The 26,766-nt window shown below is 43.8% G+C and overlaps 2 protein-coding genes across 5 annotated transcripts in view; both read right to left on the bottom strand.

Moving 5' to 3' along the window:
- Positions 1-16,611, bottom strand: part of Nf1 (neurofibromin 1) — a 233,101-nt gene extending 216,490 nt beyond the window's left edge. For 2 of the 4 annotated variants that reach the window (XM_039085200.2, XM_039085201.2), the window contains exon 1: positions 16,138-16,605. In XM_039085200.2, the coding sequence (XP_038941128.1) occupies positions 16,138-16,197 (60 nt within the window). In that variant the 5' untranslated portion in view covers positions 16,198-16,605. 4 annotated transcript variants of the gene reach the window in all.
- Positions 1-26,766, bottom strand: part of Faul2 (FAU ubiquitin like and ribosomal protein S30 fusion like 2) — a 733,200-nt gene that overhangs the window by 535,336 nt on the left and 171,098 nt on the right. The gene's annotated exons all lie outside the window — the stretch shown is intronic.

The following is a 26,766-nucleotide window of genomic DNA, read 5'->3' as shown; positions in this document are numbered from 1 at the left end:
GCTCCTACCTTGATTTCTGAGATAGACAATCTCTCAAGAACTTGGAGATACATAATTAAGCTAGACTGGCTAGCCAGAGAGCCCCAGGGATCCACCCATCACAGATCCAGCAAACAAAACAGAGTCTAAGAGCTCATGGATTTTTTTTTTTTTATGGCTTTTTTTTTTTTTTCCAGAGCTGGGGACCGAACCCAGGGCCTTGTGCTTCCTAGGCAAGTGCTCTACCACTGAGGGGTTGGGGATTTAGCTCAGTGGTAGAGCGCTTGCCTAGCAAGCGCAAGGCCCTGGGTTCGGTCCCCAGCTCTGGGAAAAAAAAGAAAAAAAAGAGAGAGACAAGAGCTCATGGATCTTAAACAGTCTGTACTCAACTGAACTGTTTTTCAAAAGAAAGGAGGGAGTGAGGCAAGGAAGCGGCAGGGCCAAGAAACAAGACACAAATGAACGAGCAAACAGCCGTGAAGAGAACAATAACAGGAGCAAGTCCTAGAGACCTGGGCCTACATTTTCTAATTAAATAAATGAAAGACCTTAAGCAATTAAGTAACTGTGTTATTGCTTCCTAGATGATCTATTCTCTATTCCTTTCTCTGGGTTCCAATTCTTCAGAGAAATTTCCAGTCATTATTCTTGTCTTTTCCCCTAGTTTCTTTGCAAATGACATGGTTTTTGGCTTTACTTAAAAAATTAATTTTATGGGGTTGGGGATTTAGCTCAATGGTAGAGCACTTGCCTAGCAAGCGCAAGGCCCTGGGTTCAGTCCCCAGCTCCAAAAGAAAGAAAAAGAAAGGTTGGGGATTTAGCTCAGTGGTAGAGCGCTTGCCTAGCAATCGCAAGGCCCTGGGTTCAGTCCCCAGCTCTGAAAAAAAGAAAAAAGAAAAAAAAAAAAAAAAAAAAAAAAAAAAAAAAAAAAAACAAAAACGTTTAGCCGATTATTAGGGTTGGGGATTTAGCTCAGTGGTAGAGCGCTTGCCTAGGAAGCGCAAGGCCCTGGGTTCGGTCCCCAGCTCCGAAAAAAAGAACCAAAAAAAAAAATTAATTTTATTTGTGTGTATAAGTGTCCACATGTGTGTAATCGGTGTCCTTGAAGCCAGAGGATAATACTGGATCACCTGGAATCAAAGTTACAGACATGCAGCTATGTGCTGCCCAAAGTGGATCCTGGGAACCAGATCCAGGTCCTCTCCAAGAGTGGTAACTGTTGAGCCGTCTTTCTAGCCCCACACTACAGGGTTTTAGCTTATTTGTTGTTTAAGTCTTTCTCAGCTGCCAACTTTCTGGATCCACTTCTACAGTTTACTTTGCCTTTTGGGTATGGACCACAATTTTTCACCTTTTTTACATCCATAGAAACTGCTTGTTGCACTATGAATATTGCAAATAAAAGAACCTTAAAACTCTACAATGTATCTTCTTAGTGGGTGAGAATTACTAGTTCTTCATTAAGCAAAAAGGATCGTCTTTCTCAAGATAATCACTGTAATCCAATCAGTTACTGAAGTGGGCCAGAGATCCGCAGCACTTTCACTAAGACTCTGCTCATGTCTGGCTTACCTTTTTCCCTCAGCATGTGTCCATAATCAGCCACCTACAAATGTCTCTTGCATCCCTGAAACGTTAATTCATTTGATCTTCACTACTCCAACAGCCTTCCAGTGTTTTTGAAAATGTTGATTCTTAAAGTTCAAGTTTTGTTTGGTTGTGCTATCATCTGTTAAATAAATACTACCTAGATGCCAGGGATTCTGCATCTACAAATCCAACAGCGGTTTATAAACCCAGCTTTACAAAAAAAAAAAAAAAAAAAAAAAAACTACCTAGGAACACTCTTAAAACTACAACCACTTGGGGTTGGGGATTTAGCTCAGTGGTAGAGTGCTTGCCTAGGAAGCGCAAGGCCCTGGGTTCGGTCCCCAGCTCCGAACTCCGAAAAAAAGAACCAAAAAAAAAAAAAAAAAAAAAAAAAAAAAAAAAAAAAACCTACAACCACTTCCAAGCATCCAGAATTCATACTGCGCTTAGATCCAGGAAACCAGTCCTTTAAAAGTTGCAAGCAAATTTATTTGTTAGCATTTCTAAAGAAACCACTGGGCCTACAACCATGACTTCTTGCTCCTCCTCCAAAGCTCAGTACTTCTCAGGATATTTTTAAAAGAAAATATACTAAACACAGTAAACGAAGAGACAGATGAGTTAAACGCTCAAAGTTTCACAGTGACTACAGACTTGAAGACAAATTAGAACCCTTGAAGGCTTTAAATATACATTAAGATGCGATGAGAAGGATGGGGAAGGCCGGAACGATGGCAGCACTCACTGAACATATATGCAGAGCACCTCAGGGCCCCACAAGAGTACACACTACTAGGTGACCCAAACACCCAGCTATTTCAGCTTTCTTTAAACTAGCTATTCTAAGAGCATTGCTAAACATCAACAGAATGCTTACATAAAGCACAAACAGCCCATCTAGCTGCTTTATCTAAGTTCAAGTCTATATGAATTAATCCAAGGGTATAAAGGAAACTTGAAAGTATGAGAGGGAGATGTCAATGAACTTCTGAGACGTCATGCAGAAAAGGCAGACCAGACTTGGAATGAACAAATGCTGCTTCAGCTGTCTAAATGCGAGGATGATGGTGACAAGGTGCTTTCAGTACTATGGGCTTCACGTTCTGCACACAGATTAAGATTACTTCTTGGCAGGTCTACAGAAATTTGGCATTTTTTTCTTTTTTTTTTTTTTTTTGGTTCTTTTTTTTCAGAGCTGGGGACCAAACCCAGGGCCTTGCGCTTCCTAGGCAAGCACTCTACCACTGAGCTAAATCCCCAACCCCTTGGCATTTATTTCTAATAATGAAATCTTACATGTGTAGAGCAGCCCCCTCTTATGGAGCTCTGGCTGCCCTGGAACTCACTATGTAGACTAGGCTGGCCTCAAATTCACAGAGATCCAACTGCATCTCCTCTTGAATAATGGATTAAAAGTATGTACCATCATGCCCAGTTACTTTTTTAAAGATACACACACACACACACACACACACACACACACACACACACACACACACCACAAAAAATAAGGGAAGTTTTCTAATTCCTAACTGAGCATGAGGGAAGACTAGTAATGCTGAAATCACACCCATGATCACTTCAAAACAATGGAAAGGTGGTGAGCAGCAAATGGGTAGCAATGTGGATGAAATGGGACTGGGTAAAACCTGAGTAAGGATACCTACGGGGCTTAATGCTAATGGATATAAGCCATTTAAGATATAAGTATTTGGGTGTATGCCTGCATAAATGTCTGTGTATCATGGACATGCCTGGCACTCTCGGAGGCCAGAAGAAGGTATCTAATACCCTGGATCTACAGTTGCAGATGGTTATGAGCCATCAGGAACTGAGCCCAGACCTCTACGAAAACAACAAACACTTCTAACTGCTGAGCCGTCTCTCTAGCCCCCTACTTTTACTTTTATAGATTCTTATAGTAAATTTTAATAATAGAATTTATAGACACAAGTCAATACTTCATAGGTTTATTGCACTAGCAATAGACAAATACAAAAACATGTTATCTGAGTTTTTCTTTTCCATAGCATTGGGTATTGAAGTCAAGGCCCTGTGCCTGCTGGCAAATGCTCTATGGATAAGCTATAAGCCTATTACATGTTGGCTTTTTTAGATGCTGGTCTTGAACTTGCTATGTAATCCCAGAATAGCTTAAAAGTCAGGATTCCTCCCTCTACCTCTGCTGGTCTATTATTATACACCTGTACCGCTACACCTTTTGCCTCAGTATTTTTTTTTTCTTTTTTTTTCGGAGCTGGGGAACCGAACCCAGGGCCTTGCACTTGCTAGGCAAGCCCTCTACCACTGAGCTAAATCCCCACCCCTGCCTCAGTATTTTTTAAATCATCAATTTTACTTAAGTCTCATAATAACCTCTTATATTAAACTACTAGCAAGAAGCTAGGCATTGTGACATATCTTTAATTCTAACACTCAGGAGGCAGAGGTAGTAGACAGATCTTTATGAGTTCAAGGCCAGCCTGCTCTACATAAGTTCCAGCTTAGCCAAAACTGTATTCTGAGACTCTGACTCAAAACACACACACACACACACACACACACACACACGGGGGGGGGGGTATACCACTTATTGACCTCTGCTGCATCAAAAATAGACAGACAGACAGACAGACAGACAGACAGAACCTTAGGATGGTGAGGTGTCTAAGAAATATGTCCCCTATAAAATGGCTAAAGAACACAAGAGAATGGAATAGATCTGACAGATGCTTAGCAGTTACTCTAAAGTGCTTTTTTAAAGTAAACAAACTTACTGTTAAGTTGTAGAGGGTAAAATTAGAAACACTGAATAGAAGACTGAAGAAGGCAAAATTCCAACTTTTCTTCTTTTTAAAAACCCACTCTTATTAAGGTTCATGACTCACACACTACCCACTAACAACACTGTCACATTCACTAACAGTCTTCTAGATATTTCCTCATCTGAAGAAAAGAAGTCTGTACCCTGGCTTAGTTTCTCTGTCCACATCCACCAACACCTAGGTGCCTAAATTATTGTCGCCAATACTCAGATAAACGTGAGTACTGTGTAAGTATGCCTCAAACCATATTTAAGGAATACCTAAACTAAACTAAACCTTTATTATTTAATTACAGCATTCAAATCTAACTAGGCAGCAAGGCACAGTGGTCTATGACTATGCTCACGAGGCTCAGGCAGGAGGATCACAAGGTGAAGGACAGCCTGAACTACAGAGTGAATTGGAGGTCAATCTGCCAAACACTTTTTTTTTTAAAGTGGACATCATATATCCGTACTTGTTGATCTGGCAACCTTCTCTGGGAAACGTGATAGCGAAACTCAACAGCTATCTAACACTGTCCTCAGCTTTCCTTATCTCAACTCTTAATGACCATTAACAAAAATAGGGCCTCAACATTCAGTTAAAGCCTCCATACTGTCCACACTGCTAAAGTCCTAGCCCGTTCCATTTGCTCACCCAATCCTTCCTCCCCCCCATACCAGGCCATGATTTCCCTACTGTACGCAAGCTCCCACCATCTCTGTCACCTCACATGTAAGAATGGAGACAAAGTCTACCTAGCCAGGCCTGATCCTGAAATCTTGTCCACCTGCCTCAGCTCCCAAGTGCTAGGATTATAGGCAGGTACCCCAGCTCCTGGCTTCATCTTAATCTTTTTGGGTTTTTTTTCACATTGTGTGTGTAAATAAGTGTACATTCATCCTATGCACATATGTGGAATCACCCCATGCACATGTGTGGAAGTCAGAGGAAAACTTGGGGGAACCCACTTTCTCCATCATGTGGATCCAAAAGGTCTACCTCAGGTGATTAAGCTTAGTGGCAAGCATCTTTACCCATTAAACACGTCGCTAGCCCTCAGCTTACATCTCTAGTGGCAGCATCTGGTCTAGACAGTACCAAAGGCATGGTAACAACCATCTATACCCTAATCATTTCATTACTTATATATCTCACTGAAATCACACTTTACCATTAAACTTACACTGCTGGCATTTAAATTGGAATATCTTGGGGGTGGGGGTGGCACTGAGTCATACTACAAAATCCCTCTACCACTGAACTATACACCTAGTTCAAGATAATCTCTAACCATAAAAATTCATGTTTAATATAGAAAAAAATGAAATGTGTTTGAAACTATTTTTTAAAACTTCTAAAGGTAGGAAAAATGTAATCCTAAAATATAACTTTGTAAAAAATGAATTACAAAACAATGTATCTCTATTGGGGCCTGGTGGTGCATACCTTTGATTCCAGCACTCGGGGCAGAAGCAGGAGAATCTCTTAACTCTGAGGTCAGTCTAGTCTACACAAAGAGTTCTAGACCAGCAAGGGCTACATAGTAGCACCCTGTCTCTAAAAAAAAAAAAAAAAAAAAAAAAAAAAAAAAAAAAAATTAAATAGTACTGTCCTGTACTCACCATATCATTAACTATGAATTACTACTTTGCTTTTAATCTAAGAATTAGACAAGTATCTGTGAAAGTTACAGCAGAAACAGGACTTAAATAACTAAAGACTCCAAAGGACAGCTCTATGACTAATTCATTAGTGATGGGGATATTTTTCAATTAGAAGACTAGCTCAAAAAAGGGACAAAAATTAATACATTTGAAGAATTATAAAGCATTTGCATTGTCAGATTACACTTCATTTTCCACATCACAGTCTCAGAATTCACGAGACTCACACTTCACAAAGGTAGTTTACATTGAGGCAGAAATGAGAACTCTGTCTTCAATGATTTTTGCTGTCAACCGGTGATCAAAATAAAACTGATACGTCTCTAATACCAATGCTCAGGAAACAGAGAGGCAGATGAATCTCTGAACTGGAGGCCAGCCTGGCCTACAGAGTGAGTTCCAGGGCAGCCAAGGCTACACAGAGAAATCCTGTCAAGAAAGAAAGAGAGAGGGAGGGAGGGAGGGAGGGAGGGAGGGAGGGAGGGAGGGAGGGAGGGAAAAGAAATCCTATCTTCTCTCCTCATTTCCTGTTAATTCATTTACAAGAGTCCGAAAACAAGAAACACAAATGTTCCTCTTTCTCTACCCCCTTATCAATTATAGAAAGAGTAGGATCTACCTGATACATAAAAGCTATTTTCTAGCCCCAACATAGTAGAGAAGTAAAATAGGATAAAAGTAATACTCTAAACATCAAGACAATGAGCTGGGGAGCAGCTCCCTTTGCAGAGCATCGGTCTAGCACGCCCAGAGAAACAGTGTTGCACTGCATAAACCAGGGGTCCACAACTGGGGAGACAGCTCAGCAGGTAAAGCACATCCATGCAAGCCTGGCCCCGAGTTCAGACACAGAAAGGTGGGAAGAAAGCAGTGCACCCACAGAGCTGTCCTCTGCAGTCCGCACGTGTGCATGGCACATGCACAGCCACACAAACAAAAAATTATTTTCAAAAATATTTATTATACTGAAATTTACGGATTCTGTGTTTAAATCGTCTATCTACCTCTGACATACAGCCAATCCACACAGAGTGAATCAGTATTCTAACATGAACATAAAGGTAAAATGCAGCACGCATCTGAGAGAGAAGCAGCGTCAAGGTATCCCTCATCTTACATGCTATATACAGAAATGATCATCACCAAACTCGAAAGGGGAGAGACAATACCACACAAATTAGATACATTCTTGTGACTATGTACCAGATACCAGATTCCTACCATGTACCAGATTCACACTTAAGACACTAAATGAGCCCAAGATGTGACTAGACAGGTGTTATTCCCATTTTACAGAAGAAAAACATGGAAAACTGATACAGAAGTAAAGTGGCCAAGGTTACACTGATACACACAGTGAAGGTAAACTGGAGGTGGAAAGAATCATTTCCTTACATCCAAATTACTTTTGAGGACGATCCAAGAAATTCATCAACAATTAAGGAGAAAAGCATTACTTGAAAATGTTATGGGGTTGGGGATTTAGCTCAGTGGTAGAGCGCTTGCCTACCAAGCGCAAGGCCCTGGGTTCGGTCCCCAGCTCCGAAAAAAAAAAAGAAAAAAGAAAATGTTATAAGACATAATTACTGAAAAGGTCATTATCTCGGTATAAAATTATGATTAAAAACTAGTCATTCTTTTTATTCAGAATTGTACTACCATGGACTAAATTAACATCATACCTTTTACACTAGATCTTATTTGGTTGTTGAGCAGAGGGGAGGGTGAAGTAAGGGAACCATTTCCTCTGGGGAAAAAAGTTTTCTGAAATTCAACAGGCTAAGACACCCAAAGCTATAAAATATGAGTAAGGGCAGGCAATAGCTTGCTGGCTATAGTAGCAAACCTCAGCCAAACTAGTTCTGGACTATGGTTTGTGATCTATAGAAAAGATGCAGTTCAACTTCAGTTAGCATCTGAAGTCATTGCTACTGCAAGGTAATCAGTACAATGTATGGGGGCTGGGGGAAGGTAAGGCTTTAAGTCTTCATTAAACTAGGTGAAATTGCAAATTAGTTTGTGCTATCTGTCTCAGTTCTTTTGATGATATAACCAATGGCTCAAAAGCCACTTTTACTTAAACTCAAAAATATAACCACGCATATCTTAGGTATATAACTTTTCTTTTTTTTTTTTTCTTTTTTCTTTTTTTCGGAGCTGGGGACCAAACCCAGGGCCTTGCGCTTGCTAGGCAAGCACTCTACCACTGAGCTAAATCCCCAACCCCATAACTTTTTTTTCTTGAGACAGCATTCCTCTATATGACCGGGCTATCCTGGAATTCACCATACAGACTAGGCTGGTCTTGAACTCACAGAGATCAATCTGTCTCTGTCTATGGAATGCTGGGATTAGAAGCATGGGCCATCACTCCCAGTTTACATAGAACATTTTAAGTGGTCAAATATATTCAGTGTACTGCATACACTCTAAGACACTTCAGTAGGGTGCAATACAAGCCAGTTCTTCAGCACATCTCTGACTGCTGTTTACTACAGACTACACCGTAACAATACAGGATTTACAGGTCACTGACACCACCCATCAATTCACATTCACTACAACTTTCCTATTCTCAAGGTCAAGCTTTGTCTGATCTTTCCCTTCCCTAAGAAAATGGGGGTGTTCTACAAGAAGTCAGAAGAAACAACCCGATGCTTTTATAAACAAGTCAATCCCTGCAAATAGCTTAAGATGCTCATATTCTACTTCAGTATTGATCCTAAGCCTTTTAACAGTTTAAGCTGACCACAATCCTCCCCTTCCACTTCTTTTATAGAACATTCTCCTCCTTAAACTTCCGTTTAAAAAAAAAAGAGCCTTCCTATACCTCTCATTCCTTGTCTTACACATAAACAAACACAAAACGTCCAATGAAAACTAAGCATGACATATACATGAAAAACCTGTTTCTAATTAAAACACCATGTCCTTAGGAAGCATGTTGTTAGAATTCAGTAACATGGCCCATACAGAACGTCAGAACACCAAATCTGAAGACTACACTAAAAATGCCCCCATTGCAGTCTGGGTAATTAAAAGAATAAGATGTAAAAATAAGGCATTATAATGGCTTACTACAAATCACATCAATAAGCTTTCGCTTTAAGGGCAGAATTCTTCATGTTAAGCACATTTTTTTCAAAAGCAGACTGAAAAAAATAATCCTGGGCTGTCAAGTTAGCTCAGTGGCTTACTGCCAAGACTGTAGACCTGAGACCCATGCCTGGAATTCACATGACAGAAGAACAGAACCAACTTTTGCATGTTGTCCTGACCGCTGTATGTTGTAGCACACAACACACGTAATAATAATAATAATAATAATAATTATTATTATTATTATTATTATTATTATTATTATTCAGAAGCCAAGTAAAAGCTGTGTAAAACAAAACTGTTATATTTAAAAAAAAGTACAACTGGTCCAACACTGGTCTAACTCATACAACCTTGCTTTACTGTACTTCTCAAACTTGGAAGACCATATTATATGTATGCCACAAACTTGATGATAAAACAGGAAAAATGGATCAATTATTAGAATCCAAAAATTACAAATGGATGCTACCAGTACCCTAAATATTTGTCAATAAATGCTAAAAAAAACAAGGTGTAATATTCTAACCAACAAGCATACCAGGGAATATCTAGAGACTAGTCACTCTACTTAGTGAAAATGCAATAAACAAAAAGATGTAAGGAAAATGTATAATAATCTTATGTTTGGTTACCATTATAGACTTTCAAAGTGCTCACATTCTCTACTCAGATGACTATGCTAATAAGAGACAAATTCAAGCCAGCGTGGAGGCAAAAGCAGGTGAATCTGTGCGTTCAAGGCCAGCCTGGTCTACCTGGTAAGTTCCAGGTCCAATACAGCCAGGGCCACAAAGAGAGACCCCCCTGCCGCCCCCCCCCATCTCAAAAAAGAAAACAATGACAGCTGGGTGGTAGTGGTGGCATACACCTTTAACCCCATCACTTAGGAGGCAGAGGCAAGCCAGCCTGGTCTACAGAGCAAGTTCCAGGATAGCCAGAGCTACACAAAGAAACCCTGTTAGCATATTAAGATCATGCAATGTTTAAACTTTAAAGAACCTTAAAGGTTTTCTGCAAGGTTCCTTTTCAACAGATGAGGACAACTAGGATCTTTGTGAGAACCAACAGCTGGCATATGAACAGAAACATTGAATGACAGCAAAACTCAGGCTCCCGTTTTAAGAGTCCCCAGTTCAGTGACAGGCAAACCTGTTAGAAAAAGAAAGAGCGGGCTGGAGAGATGGCTCAGAGGTTAAGAGCACCGACTGCTCTTCCAGAGGTCCTGAGTTCAATTCCCAGGAACCACATGGTGGCTCACAACCATCTATGAATAAAATAAATAAATCTTTAAAAAAAAAAAAAAAAGAAAGAAAAAGAAAGAGCACATCTGACCAGGTGCAATCCACAGCTGTTATTCTAGCACTCTGGAAGCTCGGGAGGCAGAAGCCAGCTTCTGCTATGTAGTGAGTTCAAGGTCAGCCCAAGCTATGGAGTAAGACCATCTCAAAGAAGGAAGAGGAAGGGGAAAGGGAAGAAAGAGGAAGGGAAACACCTCTGTTCAAGATGATCACTACACACACACAGAAGGATCTGAATTTGTACATGAGAAAGAGCTGTGTCTTGGGAACTTGGGGGAGAGGTGCATCACAGTGGTTATCTCAACTGTGAAAAGACCACTGTGTTTCCAGAAGAAGTCCTTTTCAGGAAAGCATCGGTCTAGGAGGGGTGAAGCAGAGCCAGTTTTTACAGCTATAAAGGAGATGGGTGAGCAAACAGTAGAGACAGGCAGTGTCTGGCAAGGAAGGGAAGAGAAGTACAGTTCACAGAGAGAAAGCCAACCAAGGACACATTTCCTTTCCAAAGGAAACGTAAGTTTAAAAGTGAAAAAAAAATCCTAAATAAAGGAGACTGGGATGCCAACTGAGAAAGTGCTAAAAGAAATCACTTTAAAAGAGGTATCCAAAAGAATAAACACTATTCCCTCAACATACAGGTTATATATATTTTTTTCAATGTTCTTAAAGTCGTATAAAAATTGCAGACCAGCAGCTAGGAAGGATAGATCCTTTTTTTAACCCAAAATAGGTTTGAATTCTTACCAATCTTTGTAGCCAATTAGCATGGTTATGTGCTCATCATTTTGTACTGTGAGCTCTCTACCATGTAGTATTCGAAGAACACTCTGATTAGTACTCAATGTATAGGGATAACACGCTATTATAAATTTAAAAATTAGATTTTATACATCCAGGCATGGTGACATATGCCTTTAATCCCAGTCCTGGGAAGAGGGGAAGGCCAGAAGCAGATGGATCTCTGTGAGTTCAAGACCAGACTTATCTACATACTGAGTTCCAGAAGAGCCAGAGCTACATATGAGATCTTATCAGGAAAAATAATTGGATTTTATTATGTAAAAAATTGTCTGTCTTTTTTACTTTTATAATTGGTTCACTTGCCTAAATTTGGAAAATAATTTATTACATTTATTTATATTACTTTGGGGGCACTTGAGCACCTCAGTGAAACTTGTGGAAGTCACAGAACAATGTAAGGGAATCAAGTCTCTCCTTCCACTAAGCAGGTGCTGGGGATCAAAACTCAGGTCATCAGGCTTGGGGCAAGCGCTTTCACCCACTGAGCCAGCTCCCTGACTGAAAATAACGCTTTAGAGCTGGAGAGACAGCTAAGGGGTTAAGAGTACATGCTCTTCCCAAGGACCTGAGTTCAATTGCAAGCACCCATGTTAGGTGGCTCATACATTCACACACATACACATAAAAAAAAAATTTTTTTTTTCCAAGACAGGGTTTCTCTGTATAACCGCCATGGCTGTCCTGGACCTCACTTTGTAGACCAGGCTGGCCTCCAACTCACAAAGATTGTCTACCTCTGCCTCTGAGTGCTGAAACTAAAGGCATCATTCAGGACTACATAGTGAAACCTTGCCTCAGAAGCAAAACAGAACAGCAAACCCTTCCAACTGCACTTAATGGATTATTAAAGCAAAGTCTATGAGACGCTTGGACAAGGCATTCCCTAACTGTCTGACATTCAGTACATGTCACACAAGGCTCTCTGAGTTTGGTAGGCCATTTAGCCTCTCTCAGATTTTTCACTAAAACAAAAAACAAAAGAGGGAGCAAACCCTTCAACAGTTAGATAGACTTGAGTGGAAGTGGGGCTGGAGAAATGGCTCAATGGTTAAGAGTGCTTGTGGCTCTTTCAGAGCCCCAGAGTTTGGTTTCCAGTACCAAAGTTGGAAATTCATGCCCACCTATAACCTCAGATCCAACAGATCCAACACCCTCTTCTGACCTCTGAGGATACTACACACACAAAAATAAGAAAAACATTTTAGACAAACCCTAATTTGAATTGGACATGGGTTGGGGATTTAGCTCAGTGATAGAGCGCTTGCCTAGGAAGCGCAAGGCCCTGGGTTCGGTCCCCAGCTCCAAAAAAAAAGAACCAAAAAAAAAAAAAAAAGTAGAAATTTGGGGTTGGGGATTTGGCTCAGTGGTAGAGCGCTTGCCTAGCAAGCGCAAGGCCCTGGGTTCGGTCCCCAGCTCCGAAAAAAAAAAAAAAAAAAAGAATTGGACATGTATTTCTTCTATAATAAATTAACAAAAATTTCTGAAGATAAGCCTTGAAAACCCTGTTTTGCATCTCAAAAATCAATGTCTTGACTGCTCTGGAACTCCAAATACAAATCTGGCTGGCCTCACAGTCAAAGAGCCCCTGTGGGACTGAAGGCAAGGATGAAAAAAGCCTACATATACTGACATTTGTATATGAGAATCATAGTTATTTCAACTTTTTTAAAATTTTCAGTTTTCTTCTTCTCTATAGTTGTTCCACTGGCCTCATGGAGTGACCAGCTGCTTCTTACTACATTTTTTAAGCTTGTAAGAAAGCATTGTGCTGAATAATTTATTTTATGTATCTTTCTCTTAATTACAATATAAGAGATGGCAAAATTGGCATTTTAAAAAACTAATATCCTTATGGTAATGAGTCTGATCCTACAACATATATAAACAATATATGGTATTAAAAACCATTAATCATTCTACTTTTAAAATTCAGAGCACTTTCTTTTTCTTATATGATAAATATGTCTAGAGACCAAAGGTAAAAACTGAAGGAAAAAGCCAGACATAGTAGTAGCAAATGCATGTAATCTCAGCACTTAGGGAGGCAGTGACAGGAGAATCAGCAGTTCAAGGTCATCCTGAGCTATACAGCAAATTCCACAACAGCCTGAGGAAGGAAGGAAGGAAGGAAGGAAGGAAGGAAGGAAGGAAGGAAGGAAGGAGGAAATTTTAATTTAACTTTTAAAACTTAGCAAAAGTTGGGGCTGAAAGAGGGCTTAGCAGTTAAAAGCACTGACTGGCTGTTCTTCCAAGTTTTGTTCCTGCACCCATGTCAGGTAACTGCCTTTAACTCCAGATCCAAGTGATCTGGCACTTTTCAGACTGCCACAGTGTGTGACCGAGTGAGGGAATATGTGTGTGTGGGGGGGGGATTAATGTATATATATGAGTGCATGTGAGTGTGTGTGTGTGTGTGTGTGTGTGTGTGTTAGTGTGTGCATGAGTTTATGTGAGTATGTGTACTTATGAGAATATATGTTAGTGTTAAGCGTGTGTGTGTGAGGTGTGTGTGAGAGTATATGTATGCGTGTGTATACATAAATAAAAATATCATCTTTTTTAAAAATCAGGGAAAATTGTAAGGTGAATCACTCACAGCCCTCCATTAGGATTATGCTTTTGTGTGTGTTTTGGTTGGTCTACAGCATAAGCTGTAGTTCTCAAGCTTCCTGATGCTCAACCCTTTAACACAGTTGTTCATGTTGTGGTGACCCCCAACCCTAAAATTATTTCATTGCTACTTCATAATTGTGCTACTGCTATGAATCATAATGGAAATCTCTGTGTTTTACAATGGTCTTAGGTGGCGCCTGTGAAAGGGTCTGTCCATGTGAAAGGGTCCGTACATTTGGAAGGGTCATGACCCTCAGCCACTGGTCTATGCATTTTAAATTTCTGTTTTTAAATTTACTTAATTTTATGTGTATGAGTGTTTTGCTTGCATTTATGTGCACCACACGCTTGCCTGGTGCCAAGATTCAGAAAAGGGCATCAGATCCCTTTGGAACTGGAGTTACAGATGATTGTGAACTACACTGTGAACACTGTATAGTGTTGATTTGCTGGGACTCAAACCCAGGTCCTCTGCACCAGCAACAAGTGCTTTTAACTGCTAAACCCCTCTTCAGCACCTTCAAACCCTTTTTTTTAAGTTCTGCATAGCAAGTCTTTTCTATCAAGTTTAGAATCTAACACTCTACTTAATGTTCTATTAAATCTACTGCTCTGTAATTTGACCTATTTATAGTGTAATATTTACTTCATCAGATGGATTACTAGAACAGTTTGTTTAGATGCCTTTTGGTCTAAAGGCATCCTGGAAACAGGATGAATGAATGAACCAAGTCCTTGAAGTCTCTGTCAGCTATGAAATTTTATCTATATAGGGTTTTTTAGGGGATTGGGGGGGTGAGACAGAATCTCCCTGAGTAACCTTGGCATCCTGACACTTACTATATAGACCAGGCTGGCCTCAAATTCACAAAGATCTACCTGCCTCTGACTCCCGTGTGCTGGGACTAAAGTCATACACCACCACATTCACATTCAGCTCTGTGTAGGTTCCCCAATGTCCTGTAGACTTCCTCTGTCTGTTCCCCAATCTGTCAGATAGGTCAAAAGATTAAGTTCTATAAAAAAAAAAAGTCTGCTGGTCAAATTAAAGAAGAAACCCTTCCCCTACCTGTCAGATCCGATAATCAGTTTTGTGATTAAACCCAATAAACAAAATAGACTGGTTCAATTCTAAATAATTCTCTCATTAAAGGACGCCCCTGGCAGAACTGCAACAAAAAACAACCACCCTTTAAACCAACCCCAACTATCTACTACAGCAGAAAATTAATCATGGACAAAAGGCTATGTACGTTATGTGCAGACTGCCTATTCATCGGCCTTAGAATTTTATGTGTGGAAAACTCGGCAAAAAAACCCTAACCTTCCTAAACTACAAAATCTTTCCCTTAATCCCAAGTAGTCTCAATGAAAGTTCTTGTGAAGAGTCAAAAACAAGTTAAAACAACAACAAATCATGGGAACAATTACTGGCCCTAGGACCACATCCTAGCTGTCTGTCTCTGCTGTCTAGTCTGTAGCTCAAATGCGGTTTCCCTTCCTTTCACCCTTCTCTCCTTACTCCTGGAGTCTCACTTAGAAAGCTAATATTCATCCTCTGCAGGCAAGCAGGGACTGGAGAAGGGGGTGTGATCATCAAAGAAGGGGGTGGGGGTGTCACTTCAGAATCACCGTTTCCCCTGCAAACAGCAAATGCAAAAGGCAACCTTGTGTCAACAGTCTATCTGGGATGCTGGTGTGAACATCAATTGGGAGTCTCCAGGCAAGCTGACGCCCTGAGCAGAAAAGTAAGAAGACCAGTGCTTTCCCTACTCCTGCCCCTAAGGGGCAGCTATAGAAAATGGGGGTGGGGCAGGATATTATCTTGCTCCTACTGGGGATGCGTACACAAACAGATCGAGGGTTCCTTCGGTTATCCCCAGTTATGAGGGTGGTGGGAGTTAAGGGAAGAGGGAACCCCTAACTAGTATTACCGACCTCCTTTTAAAAGGGGAGAATAAGGGAGAACGATTAAATCCAGATGGAGTGCCCTGAAAGCGCCCCCAGGTCACTCATCCTCGCACCAAGAGCAAGCGGAAGGGCTGGGATAAAGGGGATGGAGGGCTGGTCACGGGCAAGGCCCCACCCCCCCGGTTTAGGAGGGAAGGAGAGCCCCAGCTCACAGCCGAATCCCCGGGCCGCCCCCTCGCGTCCCCCCTTCCTTGGCCCTTCCCCGGCCTGCGGAACCCCCGGCAGCCCGCGAGGCAGCCGCTCCTTCCTCCCCTCACCCACCGCGTCCCCACCCCCACCCGCTCCCACCTCCTGCCCGCCGCGGCCCGTTACCTGCTCGTCGAAGCGGCTGACCACGGCCTGGACCCATTCCACCGGCCTGTGTGCGGCCATGTCCTCCCCGAGACCCGGGGGCGGCGGAGGGCCGGGTGGGCCGGCGTCCGGGGCCCGCCGGAGGGCGGGCGGCCGGCGCGGAGGTGAGGGCAGCGGCGAGCCAAGCGGCTGAGGAGTGCGGGCAGCTAGCGTTCCCACGGGGGTGGGGACGGGGGCCCGCGCGGCCCGCCGGGAGGGGGACAGGGGAAGGGGGCGTTGGCGAGGAGGCTGGGGGAGGGGTGGGGAGGGGAGCCCGGGGAGGGGAGGGCGCCTGTGGGTGGCTCTCCCCACTAGCGCCGTCTCCCCTCAGCCATCACAGTCCGAGACGCCGCCATGACACCCCACCGGAAGTGGGATCCTTTCCACGGCTCGGGGAGAGGGAGAGCAAGCGAGCTCGAGATTGAGAGCGCGGCTGGGAAAGGGGAGGGGGAAGCGAGAGGGAAGGGGCCTGCTGCGCATGCGCCCGCGCTGGCCGGTTTCATTAATGAAAAAGCGAGTCCTCCTGGAGGTGACGTCACCTAACTCCTCCGGGCCCGGAGGCGCGCGTCCCTCACTGTCGCGGGTCTCCCCACCTAAACTGGCTCCCGGCTCTGGCCAGAGAATCTGAACCGACTCCGGTGCGTCAGTTGTCATCGCCACCGCCGCCTCGAACAGCCCTTCCCCCGCTGGCCTCCGGGCTTGGATTGCTCCCGGGGTTAGAAGTTAGAGTGTCCTGAGGCTAGGCTTTCTCTCCGGACCGCTGATCTCTGCCGCTGATCCCTCCGGGAGGCTGTATTCAGTCCCTCTCCGCTTTCTTCACTTAAAAATATAAGGCACACACCGCCACGCAGTCAATGGGACTTCTGAAGGCGGCTGAAAACGGGTAAAAGAAAGGCCAAGAGAGATTCCGTGATTTGTTTTTTTTAAGGTCAGTTAAATTCCCAAAGCAAGACCCAACCCAAAATTCCCCTACTAAACTGACAGACACCAAGTTAATAAAACTTTTGCAGGATTGATAATTCAGATTGAAGACTAATTCAACACACTGTAAAGACCCTTAAAGGGCCTAACATTTATTTATGCATTTCAGCCTTTCAAGCAAACCTTTCCAGTAGGGCTTAGAGATGATAATACCAAAATGGTTTGGCTTTAAGAACAATCAAGAAAAAAGAAAAAAAAAAGAACAATCAAGAAGAGTGGCTCTCCAGAAACAAGTGCCTTCCCGTTGCCCAGTACCAGAGTTGGAAGGACTTACAAAAGAGGATAAGTCCAAAAGGTGGTTTGCTGGAGACTAGCCTGTTCTACTTGAGGACTTCCAGGCCAACCAGTGGTACTTGGTGAAACTCAGTAGATGGGGAGGAAAAGGTGCTCTGTCCGACACAGGACTTTGAGATGAGTTTTCTTCAGTGCACTTTTCCTAAGTTAGTGTTAAAATGTGTTGCAGTCAGGGTGCCTCGCTTTTGTTAGAGGCAACCAAAACTTCACGTGTCAACCGCTGCTCCATAGTGTGGCCTTGTCTCAAAAACAAACAAAAGTGTGTATACACTCAAGATGACACCCTGGAGTCATCAACCATTAGCCACACAGAAAGATACCAACCCGGTGATAAGATGAAACAAAACCACAATTTTTGTTTCGCCACAAAAAATCCACAGAGCTATTAGCCCATGTACAAAGTGATATGTCTGTAGGAGACGTTTCGAGTCTGGTAGGTTAGGGATCTTCCAAACTGCATATCAAGTTAATATTTCATCCCACTAAGACGAAAGCTGCAGCATGATGTCAGAGATGATGATGTCAGAGATGATGATGTCAGAGATGATGATGTCAGAGATGGTGACAGTGCTGAAGAGAAATGAATGAATATTAAAGAGCCTTTTGTGCTTTCTTCAGCCAGGACCCTGGAAAAAGCCCGTACTCATAGCACATAGCCCAAATAGCATCCCAACACATCTACTTCACTGCTAAACATCTAGAAGCACTACCTCCCTTTCCCTTTCTCACACTGACCCTGGTTAGCCTCTTTGCCCTGGCACTTTATCTTCATCTTTGAAACTTAGACATAGCTGAGCCCTGGGTCCCCTTCCCTCCATCCGTATTCCATTCTAAATGTCCTCTGTCTCATTCCTCTCCTTGTCTGGTTCCTTCCTGATTGTCTCCATTGCTCTCTAACCTTAAGGGCTGGCTTCTTGCTCTTCTTTCTTTGCTGGGGCTCCAGTCACTGGATCATTAATTCATCTTACTGTGCTTGTGTACAAAGTCCTATTTCCTCCCTTGCACACCAACTCCTCTCTGCAGATGGAGGTTCCAGCCTCCTCTCTAATGAACTCGGTCAGTTCGTTAACAGTTTAAACCAATATTAAGTATCTATCAGCCCATTCCACACCATAAACTTGGTTAAGCCATGCATAACAAAGGGGTATGGTAGGGAGTCTAAGTCAGAGAAGGTGAGGCCTGGTTAACTAAGGAGCATCCCTACCCACACCCACCCATGTTTAAAAGGGCAGATACCACTCAGCTCCAGACAATTACTGCCATGCAGGGATGTTGGCCTCATGTTGCTAGAACTTCCAGTTAAGGGAAGCTAGAAATCCAAACTTATGTATAGACGTTTCTAATTTTTACACTGTAACAGCCAAATCACATTTCTCAATGTTGTACAGCCAAACAAAGTAAGTTAGCTGTCTGAATTTAGCTCATGAAAACCGAGTGGACTGGTGTAGTCTAGTTGGCAGAAGGCATACACTTTTGAGTAGAGTAAAATTTGATTTATATCCTAACTTCCCCTCTTCCGCACTGTCAATGGTGAGTATTAGAGATCATGTAAGTGTTCAATATAGTTTAAATGTATGTCTCTCTCATCCCGCTCTTTATTAGATAAAAATAGTCGGTTATTTTTCAAATCTTTTTTTTTCTTTTTTCTCTTTTTCGGAGCTGGGGACCGAACCCAGGGCCTTGCGCTTGCTAGGCAAGCGCTCTACCACTGAGCTAAATCCCCAACCCCTCAAATCTTTTTTTAATGTATAACTGGTTTGCTTGCCTGTATATCTAAGCACCATGTGTGTGCAGTGCCTGAAAGGGCCAAAAGAGGGCATCAGATTCCCTGGTACAGGAGTCACAGTCAGTTACAGGACACCCTATGGGTACTGGGAATCAAACCCAGGTCCTCAAGGAGCAGCCAGTGCTCTTAACCACTGATCCATCTCCCCAACCCCTCAAGGATCTTGTTCAAAGTCTCAAGGTATTAATTCTACCCTCTCCCTCTTTCTACTGGCACAGCACCTCCCCCTCAATCTAGCCCTGTGTGCCAGGAGCACAGATTCTTCTGATCTAAGACACTTGTTTCCTAGCTCCTGGGACGGTTAGTAGCCAGTAGCCAGGAATTTCCCTCTGCTGAGGAGAGCTTCTGCATGCCACATTATAGCACGTCCAGGAGAGCCTTTTCAGGCTAAATGTGAGTTCAGGACAGGACCACTCTGAAGACCCTCTTGGCTCCAGAGCACCCTTGGTCTGATCAGCTCCCAAGAAACTGGCTGGCTGAAGCTTTTGCTATGACTACATTTTATTCAGCTTCCATTTCTCTTCGATACTACTCCCTCTGTACCGCATGATGCTGATCCCAAGGACACCAAGCGCCATGAAAGGAATCTGAATTACCCTATGAGTCCCCAGTGAGGACCCCACAACCTTGTGGGCCCTGACATGCACAGACACGTATGCATACACATAAATTAAAACTTTTTTAAAAAAGAAGATACCAATGGAAGAATGTACCAGTAGGTGCAATCTAGCAGGCTTTTTTAAATGTATGGGAAATGGTAACTTAAGAACAGCAATAAAACATAGACCTGTTAACTTTACCCTTGGAAGATGAAGGTAGGACAGTAGCGAGTTCAAGACCAACCTGAGCTAGTAAGACCCTGTCTCAGGACAGCAACACGTGCAGATGAAATTATGTAACTGTGGATGCAGTAAATCTATGCCATGGAGAAAGACAATGAAAGTCTTAGAGTGATTAACTACCAAAGGCTAAGGATGAAAGTTAAAGCCAAGTACAAGACCACGGCTTAATTATAAGAGCAGTTGAACTCCAGAACGATTCTCAGGTCTGGCAAGTCTGCTGGGCCAAGCTCTGGCCTAGCAGTTGGGGAAGTGGGACTTGGGGACATGTATGGCAGGTCATATTTTTTTCATGCATTTATAATGCTTAAAAACCATATTACCAGGGTTGGGGATTTAGCTCAGTGGTAGAGCGCTTGCCTAACAAGCCCAAGTGTCTCTGTCCTCTGCATTAAAGGCTATTTATTGACTCATCATCTCTCACCCATAAGTATATCTACCTTGCAAGACAAAACAAGCCCTTCTCAGAATCTACCAACACCTTTTCACCTGCCTACCAGACTAATAACTAAGGTCAAGCCACAAAATAACCCCACCACAGAAATGTTAGAACCACTAATGGAGGAGAAGCAATGTGTATACTAAACAAGATAAAGCCAGTCATTTGTGTGTGTGTGTGTGTGTGTGTGTGTGTGTGTGTGTGTGTATGTGTGCGCACGCGCGCACACAGAAGCTGGAAAGCATGGGATCAGGTGCCCAAATTGCTTTGGGAAAGGAGGGAAGAGGAGAAAGCATAATACTAAGCAAACCAGAGTTTATTGATTCCTGTAGTATGGGACCTACATCCTGGCCACACCCCCAGGAAGTGGTGCTAATGGGTTACTAGGATGGCTCTGGGAAACTTAAAGAAAGCCTGTACTCTGCAAAATAGAAAAACAACAGAATAAGAGAGACATAGACACGGGGAAGCAGCCATGTGTATTGCTGGCACCCAGATGCTCAGGCAGGAGGATTGCGAGTTGGTGGCAGCCTGGAATACATAGTAAGAGACTAGCTGCAGCTAAATACAAGACTCAAAAAAACAAAACAAGACAAAAAAAAAGACTCAGAAGAGCAGGATGCTAGAGTATATGTGTGTTCTTTCATAAGCTGGTGAGAGGATACAGCATGCTGAGAACTCTGTGATGGTTCTTCTCTGTAGACCAGGGCAGCTGATGGACAGCATTAGAGGTAGGAGCCGTAGGCTTCACAGTACTCTAAATTAAGTAGCATTGTTTTAGATGTCAAGATTAGAGTGGGCCCGACTCCCGGAGAGCTATGCACATAGTTAATAGGACACTGGTAGAAACATAGGTGGGCAACCAATCAGGTCCACTACATACTTTTTTTTTTTTTTTTTTTTTTTGGAGCTGAGGACTGAACCCAGGGCCTTGCACTTGCTAGGCAAGTGCTCTACCACTGAGCTAAATCCCCAACCCCACTACATACTTTTTAAAACCCTCAGAGAGATGGGGAAGAGACTGAGAGACGCTTCCTCTGATAAATAGCCGCTTGCCCCATTTCTTGATCCAGGCTAATTTCCAAAACTCAACAACTTAAGAAGACTGGATTCCTAGTGAGTTGATGAAACACAGCACACACTGGTCCTCCCTGGCTGTAGAAGTAAAGTGGACATATTTAGTTGCTGATAGAGTCAACATAACCAGTCTTTGGCCTGTGGGACAAAAGCTGTCATAGTAGGAAATGTCAGGTGGAGGCCCCTAAACTTATTCCTGTTCATCCCAACCAAAAGCATACATTTTCAAAACTAGCCTGCTGCTAGACATAATGGTACAAACCTGTAATCCTAGGAGGCGGAGGAAGAAGGACCAGGAATTTAGGCTCATCCTTAATTACGTAGGGAATTTGAAGCCAAGCTGTGGTATAGGAAACCCTGTCTCAAATCAAAAGACATGGCTATCTTGAGGGAATAGGAGAGATGAGAGAAAAGCACAGAGCAGTAGAGTCCCCTACTCACAATGCTGACCTAGCAACTAATCCTCCTAGGTCCAACCTGCCAGGCATGGCCTGCAGCTTTTGTCATTTGCTTTTTATCCTCTTTCCTGCTAAGAACCCAACATCTCCAGGTAAAGCTAAAAGGAAGCCTGGGCCCTCATCCTTCCTCAAGTGCTGATACTTTGCCTGGGCCTGGAGTTCAGGTTACAGAGGACGAGGAACCCCTCTATTCTGTTAAGCATCCAGACTCAAGCCTATAGAAGCCCTAACTATACCAGTAAGTGCTACGACTTGTAAAGACCAAGAGGCTTACATAACTGCTAAAGGGGGTCTCGAGAGTAGAAGGAGAAATGACTTATTTGGTTGTTTGGGTTGTTTTGTTTTAGGTGTAGGAATTGAACTCAGAGACTTACATATGCTTACCCACCAAGTCATCACTTGCCCACAATTGCCAGGTTCTTTGTCTAGAACCAAAGCCACACAAGTGAAGGCAAGGGTCTATTTGGACTGTTTAATATAAGTACTTACGTAATTCTCGTTAGCACTGTTGTAACGAATGAGACACTGTAAGAACCTTGGGTTAGGTCAGGCATGGTACTCAGGAGGCTGAAACAGGAGGACTGACATGTCTGAGGTCAACCTAGGCTATATGGTGAGATGCAGGCTAGATGTGGCTACAGAGTAAGACCTTGTCAAAAATAAAACTAAAGGGTTGGGGATTTAGCTCAGTGGTAGAGCGCTTGCCTAGGAAGCGCAAGGCCCTGGGTTCGGTCCCCAGCTCCGAAAAAAAGAAAAGAAAAGAAAAGAAAAATAAAACAAACAAAAAAACTCCCACAACCGCCATGACCACTGGGAAGGGGTACAAGAGAGAAAGGAGAGACGATATTAGTCCTCGACTCCTGTGATCTGGGCCTGAAAGAATTCTTTTTGCCTTTCCCCTAAATCCCACCTTTCCTCCTCCTCTTGCTCTGCCCACTCCAGTCCTTCCTCCCATGACCCTTTAAGCACACAGTCATCTTGTCTTCAGCTCAGTCCTGCTAAGCTTCTAACACAGCAGACAGCAGACCGCAGGCGTGCCACAATAAATTTGTTTTGATTGAGTAATCAAAGGGGAGCAGCTGGAAACAATTAGTTACAAGCTAATTGTTATCAATGCCTAGTTAACAAAAGCTGCTATGTGGACTCATCCCTGTATAGGTTCTGATCTAGGTGTTAAAGCAGCAGAGGAAAACGTGTCTTTCCTTCAGGCATTCTAGTGCTTGGGGGGAGGTCCTGTCTTTGTCTAGGTAAAGAAAGACAGTCAGTATTCCAGTGCCCTGCCTGTCTACAGATTGGACACTGAGCTATCCGCCATAAAGCATAAATGTTCCTTTCAGAGAAAACTCTAATTCTGTCATTCATGTCTTCCTCCGTGAATGCCTTTGCAGCTACATGGGGTGTACCGTAGCTGGATCTTGTTTTAAGTCAAGAGGCAGGGCCTTGTTATATTTCCCCAGCGGGTCTTTTTTCTTTTTTTTCTTTTTTTTTTTTTCTTCCGGAGCTGGGGACCGAACCCAGGACCTTGCGCTCGATGGGCAAGCGCTCTACTGCTGAGCTAAATCCCCAACCCCACCACAGCCGGTCTTAGGCACTGGACACTGATGACTTTCCTGCCTCAGCCCTCCATGTAGCTTGTCCAGCTTCATAGTTGTGCCTCAAATGTCTCCCAAAAGTCCACATGGTAAAGGATTGCCCCCCTGGACGGTACTCCTGGGATGCTCCAGAGCTGTTACTAGATGGGGCCTGGTAGGAAGTCTCCAGATTATTAGGGGCCTGAGCTAGGAAAGGACAAGGCTCCAGCTCTTTCCTGTCTCTGACTCCAGGTTGATGAAGAGAACAGCTTTGCTCTGCCACGCGCACAGTGTGCTGAAGAGTCAGGTGAGGTGAGTTAGGCATGGGCATCGCTCCTCCGGAGCTATCGTCTCCCCGTGGCTTACCTCTTTCCTTAGAAACCGCTCTCCCCGTGGCTTACCTCTTTCCTTAGAAACCGCTCTCCCCGTGGCTTACCTCTTTCCTTAGAAACCGCTCCTGGCTGGCTGTTTTCGTTAACCTCCGAGTCATAGATGGAAGCTATGTATGGTCTGAGGAAGAGGAGGCAGCCAGCTCCTCACGTGGTCGCTGCTTCTCGGGTGGCCTCATGGTTCCCACGCTCAGAATGCACAGCATGGCAGTGCTGTCCAATCTGCTGCTTCTCACGTGAAAGGGAGAGGGAAAAGGACAAGGCACTCCATGATCCTCAGCCACAGACACTGCTGAGCCTGAGCCCTTGACAGTTCCTACTTCCTTGGGGGAAAAGGCAGAACTTGGCTGACCAGATACGCTGTGAGTCCTGCCGAGAAACCCAGTCTGAAGGGAGAAAGGACAGAACAGAACAGATTCTGTCTCATGGTTCCCAGAAACATCAAAAGTCTCCCCAAAGGTCGTACAGCTTCTCAAGTGGGAAGCTGAAAGTCAGACTGTAGGAGAAGCCTTTAGTCTTGTCCTATCAAAACTCAACCCTCGGGGTTGGGGATTTAGCTCAGTGGTAGAGTGCTTGCCTAGGAAGCGCAAGGCCCTGGGTTCGGTCCCCAGCTCCGAAAAAAAAAAAAGAACCAAAAAAAAAAAAAAAACTCAACCCTCGGGGCTGGGGATTTAGCTCAGTGGTAGAGCGCTTACCTAGCAAGCGCAAGGCCCTGGGTTCGGTCCCCAGCTCCGAAAAAAAGAACCAAAAAAACCCAAAAAAACAAAAAAACTAAACCCTCGGGGGTTGGGGATTTAGCTCAGTGGTAGCGCGCTTGCCTAGCAAGCGCAAGGCCCTGGGTTCGGTCCCCAGCTCCAAAAAAAAAGAAAAAGGAAAAAAAAAAAAAAAAAAAACCAAACTCAACCCTCTGCTATTTCCCTCAGGACTCTGAGAACCAAGCTCTGTCAGTAGTTTCACCTCTCCTGCTCTCAAGCTCTGCCACCTTCCAGCTATGTCACGATGCCCATCGTCTGCACAGTCCGGTGGATTGTGCCTGGCAGCCACATTCATAAGCCATGACAGAGGCCTCTGCAGAGATGGGCACAGTCCCATGACCCATTCACAGACCACCTAAAATTCAGAAAGCCATGTGCCCTTGCATTAGAAGGAACTGGCTGGGGGCAGGCAGGACTATTTAGGTAGCAACATGTGAAACATGCAATGGAGCAGACAGGATGGGAGGAGGTTCAAGCTGGTCCAGCACAGCAAAGAGGAGATTGCCAGGGATGGAGCCTTTGTGGGCAAAGCCCTAGAGGTCTGACTGAAAACCTGGAACTCATTGCTCCTAGCCCATGTACAAAAGATGACTGTTACCCAAGTCCAAAACCACAGCTACATCCTAGCAGGGGTCTCAGAAAAGCCAATATTTTTTAACCATCTTCACCAGCAGATAAACACAGGTTTATCTTTGGCTTCAAACACATGTATCTTTTTATCTTGTCGAGTTCTTGGTCTCAGCATCTGCAGTTTATCTAAACAGAGTGGGAGCATGTGGGAAGGATATTAGGGGTTGCAGCATGGGTGCAGAGTCTGGATTTATAGATGGTCATGAGCTTCTATGTGGGTGCTGAGAACAGAACTCAGATCCTCTGAAGGAGTAGCAAATTCTCTCCAGCACTGAACCACCTCTCCAGCCCCAGCCACACAGCAAGTCTGAAGCCAGCAGGCATACTAAGGCCCTGCCTCTAAGGGCCTAGGGGGTGAGGGTGGGGTCTTGACATGCTGGTACAGAGGCAAGCATCTGTGAGCTGGAAGCCATCCTGGTCTACATAGTGAGAGCCTTGACAGAAGGCAAACACAAAAGAGACAACCACTCTCTTCTCCACTCCTAAGACTTGAGGCTTGACCTGCCCATGCCTGAATGCTTCCACCATCTGTGGAAGTATTTGCCACTCTGGAGCCTTCCGCATCCTCATCCTGAACGCCTGCCTTCTCCAGACAAGCTCACCAGAGGCTGTTTGTTTCAAGTTGTATCTACAGCTTCAGGGGATCCCGTGTCTCTGGCCTCACCCCCTTCAGCACCTACTCTCAGACACATATCCACACACAGACCCCACACACAGACACATCATTAAAAATCAAAATAAGTCTTGAAGAAAGAATAAAAAAAAATCTACCACATAGCTGTGTTGTAGATAGTGAATCAGATACGTTTCCTACGTATTTGTTCATAATAATATATGAAATACCAAGTGTGTCTGTGGGTTGCCAGTGAAGAGACTCCTCCCAGGAGGACTCACTTCCTTCTGCCCTGCTTGCCACATGAAAGTTTCCCCTTTGGTCATCTGGCTGAGATCCTTTTGGCAGTTGGAAGCCATACTTGTGGAAAATGCTAGCGTTCATGAAACATAACACCAGATCCCTAAACCAGGCAGCTTGCACACAAAGCAGGCCAGCATCTCTGTGTGTGTTCTGCTGAACTGTCCCTCCAGGGATGCTCCTCAGGAAAGGGAGCTATGGCCAGTTAGCCTGGCAAGTGACTCCAGCTGGTTTGTACATCAGTTTCTAGAAAACTCTGGTAACTAGAACCATTAAAACAATGTACTAGGGGGTTGGGGATTTAGCTCAGCGGTAGAGCGCTTGCCTAGCAAGCTCAAGGCCCTGGGTTCGGTCCCCAGCTCCGAAAGAAAAAGAAAAAAAAAAAAAACCCCCAATGTACTAGAATTAAAAACATTGTGGAATGAGACCTCTGGCCTAGAACTCTGATAACATTGTAAACAGAAGAGCAGACTATTTAT

Source organism: Rattus norvegicus, chromosome 10 (assembly GCF_036323735.1).
Source record: "Rattus norvegicus strain BN/NHsdMcwi chromosome 10, GRCr8, whole genome shotgun sequence".
Taxonomy (NCBI): domain Eukaryota; kingdom Metazoa; phylum Chordata; class Mammalia; order Rodentia; family Muridae; genus Rattus; species Rattus norvegicus.
The sequence above is the reverse complement of the archived record's forward strand: the minus strand, read 5'-3'. Positions and strand labels throughout refer to the sequence as shown.